Genomic DNA, 4,473 nt, shown 5'->3' with positions numbered 1-4,473 from the left:
TCATTTGTCAGCGTGTGAAGAGCGACCACTTTGCCGCAGTGAGGAGACCAGCTTCCAGTAGAACATGTTGTGTCTCATTCACATTTTCTCTCCATCCAGGCATTTATGCTGCAACCATCACCCTAGACCGAGGGCATCACACTAAGTCGGGGGAACGTACGGTACCTGCTGGAAGTACCGTTTTGCCTCAGAGCTACTCATCTTCTCACTTGCTCCATGTCTGATTCCAACACAACCCACTTCACCAACCCCTCCACCTTCATCCTGCTGGGCATTCCTGGCCTGGAGGTGGCCTATGTCTGGATCTCCATCCCCTTCTGTGCCATGTACATCATAGCCCTCTTGGGGAACATCACCATCCTGTTCATTGTGAAGACAGAGCCGAGCCTCCACGAGCCCATGTACTATTTCCTCTGCATGCTGGCCATCGCCAACCTGGTTCAAGCCACATCCGTCCTACCCAAAACACTGAGCATCTTCTGGTTCAATTCCAGGGAGATAGAATTCAGTGCCTGCCTCACCCAGATGTTCTTCCTTCACGGCTTTTCCATGATAGAATCTGGGCTGTTTGTGGCCATGGCATTTGACCGCTACGTGGCCATCTGCCACCCCCTCAGACATTCCACCATCCTGACATATAGTGTGGTGGCCAAGATTGGCCTGGCCATGATGCTTCAAGGTGGCATGTTCATACTGCCCTATGCCTTGCTGGCCAGGCAGTGGCCATATTGCAGGACCAACATCATCCCCCACACGCACTGTGAGCACATGGCTGTAGTGAAACTGGCCTGCGCTGACACCCGCATCAGCAATTATTACGGGCTCTTTGTGCTTCTCGGTGTGAAGGGGCTGCATATCGTGTTTATTGTTGTGTCCTATATCCAGATCCTCAGGGCCATCTTCCGACTTCCCACAAGGGACGCCCGGCTCAAGACGTTTGGGACCTGCTGGTCCCACCTCTTTTCCATTTTTGTCTTTTTCAGCTCTTCAATCTTCTCCTCTATCACACACCGGTACGGCCAAAATGTGCCCCTATATTTCCACATTATCATTGCCAACGTGTACCTCCTAGTGCCCCCTGTGCTGAACCCCATCATCTACGGGGTGATGACCAGGCAGATCCGGGACAGGCTGTTCCGTCTCCTTATTGTTCAAAAGACCTAATTTTTTCTCTTCTTGTACTCTGGCTGTCAGAGCAATCCCTGCACAGAGCCATGTGGTGTTCTGGTGCTGGGCCCTGTTCCCTAAGTCACTTACTGGGCAGACCAAGACAGTAAAAACTTTCCTGACATTACTGGGCAGTGTCAGTCTGACGGCACGGGGAACCCGCCTAGGTAGAACTCACCGGGTTGCCACTGTTCTAATGCTGATAAATGGGCCCCTAAAACCATAAGAACGGCCGTACTGGGTCAGACCAAACGTCCATCTAGCCCAGTATCCTGTCTTCCATCAGTGGCCAATGACAGGTGCCCCATAAGGTATAAACAGAACAGGGAATCATAGAAACATAGGATCAAAGGACTGGAAGGGACCTCGAGAGGTCATCGAGTCCAGCCCCCCACCCTCAAGGCAGGACCAAGCTCCGTCTACACCATCCCTTACAGATGTCTATCTAACCTGTTCTTAAATATCTCCAGAGAGGGAGATTCCACCACTTCCCTTGGCAATTTATTCCAATATTTGACCACCCTGACAGTTAGGAATTTTTTCCTAATGTCCAATCTAAACCTCCCCTGCTGCACTTTAAGCCCATTACTCCTTGTCCTGTCCTCAGAAACCAAAAGGAACAAATTTTCTCCTTCCTCCTTGTGACACCCTTTTAGATATTTGAAAACCGCTATCATATCCCCCCGTAATCTTCTTTTTTCCAAACTAAACAAGCCCAGTTCATGAAGCCTGGCTTCATAGGCCATGTTCTCTAGACCTTTAATCATTCTTGTCGCTCTTCTCTGTACCCTTTCCAATTTCTCCACATCTTTCTTGAAATGTGGCGCCAAGAACTGGACACAGTACTCCAGCTGTGGCCTAACTAGTAGAGCGGCAGAATGACTTCACGAGTTTTGCTTACAACACACCTGTTGATACAACCTAGAATCATATTTGCTTTTTTTGCAACAGCATCACACTGTTGACTCATATTCAACTTGTGGTCCACTATGACCCCTAGATCCCTTTCCGCCATGCTCCTTCCTAGACAGTCGCTTCTCATCTTGTATGTATGGAACTGATAGTTCCTTCCTAAGTGGAGCACTTTGCATTTCTCTTTATTAAACCTCATCCTGTTTACCTCTGACCATTTCTCTAACTTGCTAAGGTAATTTTGAATTATGTCCCTATCCTCCAAAGAAGTTGCAACCCCACCCAGTTTGGTATCATCTGCAAACTTAATAAGCGTACTCTCTATCCCAATATCTACATCATTGATGAAGATATTGAACAGTACGGGTCCCAAAACAGACCCTTGAGGAACTCCACTTGTTATCCCTTTCCAGCAGGATTTAGCACCATTAACAACAACTCTCTGACTACGGTTATTCAGCCAATTATGCACCCACCTTATCGTGGCCCTATCTAAGTTATATTTGCCTAGTTTATCAATAAGAATAAACAAGTGATCCATCCCAGATTGCCCTTCCCAGCTTCTAGCAGACACAGGCTAAGGACACCTGCGGCAAGCCAGTTTCCAGGGTATGCATCCCCGGGTTGCACTGAAAGGGGACTCAAGATAGCCACAGGAAGAAGAACCCCCAGGAGAAGCCGAAGCGGGGCCCTCCATGACAGACACCCCATGAAGCCCACAAGGATCCTGTGATGCACCCAGGGAGGAGCCTACGATGGCCAGCGTGGCAGACTTTCCCCAAGACCAGCAGAACGACCGGACTCTGTAGGTCGCTTAAGACCAAGTGATCTGTGTTAACAGGGCTGTGACGAACCTCCAGAAACCTGAGCCATGGCCTTACTTTGAGCTGGTGGAAAACTGTCTGTCCTGGGTATCCCAAGATCCGCAGACCCAACATTCTGAGAAAACCAGGAACACTCTACACATTCACTATAGCCCACATAAAATGCATTAAAGCTAGTTTATTCACCTAGCTTAGAAAACAGAAAATCAAGGAGGATATAATTGGCAGACTATGTGGCTCTGGGGAGAAGGACAAAGGAATCTGAGGTGCAAAACATGTTCTTGTCCCTCCCCTCTTCTGAAGGAAAAGGCCCGGGGAGGGACCACTGAACTGTGGCACATTAGAGAGAGGGTTTGGAGTCTTTGACCATGGGATGCTGTTCTGGGCATGTGGATTGCTAGGAGGGGATAGGAGCCACCTAACGAAGAAAGGCATGAGCGTCTTTACAGGCAGGTTTGCTAAAGTAGGTTCTCCAGGGGGATGGTAACTTAAGTTGTGAGGTAGGTGGGAAAAGGGGACACTGGAAGGAAACCCAAAGTGGGTACAATAGGGGAGGCCTTCCAATGAATACTGAGAAACAAAGGCAATTTTCTAGTTGTCATAGGTGACTATACATGAGCACAAGAAGCCAGGGGGAAAATTGGAAGAACTGCAAGCCCTGGAGCAGTCAAGAAACTAGGATGTGGCTGGAAGAGCAGAGAGTTGGTGGGTAACTCCCATGACTGGAGCACTCTCACGGATGGGTGGGTATTAACTGTTCAGGAAGGGCAATGCACAGATAATCTCACAACGTTTTGGAGATAATTGTGGAGAACTTCCTGGTGCGAGTGCTGGAGAAACCAGCCAGGGCCCAGGCTCAGCTCAACCTGCTGCTCACAAACAGGAAGAAATTGGTAGAGAAAGTATCAGAGGGGGAGCCGTGTTAGTCTGAATCTGCAAAAGCGGCCAGGAGTCCTGTGGCACCTTATAGACTAACTGCAGTGTAGGAGCATAAGCTTTCGTGGGCAAAGACCCACTTCGTCAGAGAAACTGCTGAGCTACAGTTCATCTTCAAGTTTGACACAATCAACTCTGGATGAAACAAAGACTGTGAATGGCTCGCTAACTACAAAAGCAGCTTCTGCTCTCTTGGAATTCACACTTCCAGATCAGCTACTAGAAGTGGGCCTCATCCTCCTTGATTGGATCCACCTGGTCATCTCCAGCCTGATCCTGGCCTGCATATTTATACCTGCTTCTGGAAATTTCCACTCCATGCATCTGACGAAGTGGGTCTTTGCCCACAAAAGCTTATGCTCCTACACTTCAGCTCACCGCTTTTGGTAGAGAAAGTAGGTGTGGCTAGCAACCTGGTAGGCAGAGACCGTAAGATGGTTGACTTCAAGATCTTGACAGAAGGAAGAAAGGAAAGCAGCAGATATAGACCATGTGTTTTAAAATTGCAGACATTGGCGCTCGCCTGGGAAGGACAGGGTTGTGGGTTCTAGTCCTGGGTCGGGAGCGATAAAGGGCGCTCTGACAGGAAGGTGGTGGGGCGGTTTCCCTGGTGGCCTAGGGGATAGGGCATTGC

General features: G+C 49.0%; 1 protein-coding gene across 1 annotated transcript; it reads left to right on the top strand.

Moving 5' to 3' along the window:
• Positions 1-216: 216 nt before the first annotated feature.
• Positions 217-1,164, top strand: LOC142831073 (olfactory receptor 52E2-like). The gene has a single exon (XM_075940193.1). The coding sequence runs from the start codon at positions 217-219 to the stop codon at positions 1,162-1,164; it is 948 nt and encodes a 315-aa protein (XP_075796308.1).
• Positions 1,165-4,473: the final 3,309 nt, after the last annotated feature.

This window comes from Pelodiscus sinensis, chromosome 1, assembly GCF_052426305.1.
Source record: "Pelodiscus sinensis isolate ZL-2025 chromosome 1, ASM5242630v1, whole genome shotgun sequence".
NCBI lineage: Eukaryota > Metazoa > Chordata > Testudines > Trionychidae > Pelodiscus > Pelodiscus sinensis.
This window is presented reverse-complemented; position numbering and strand designations above follow the sequence as displayed.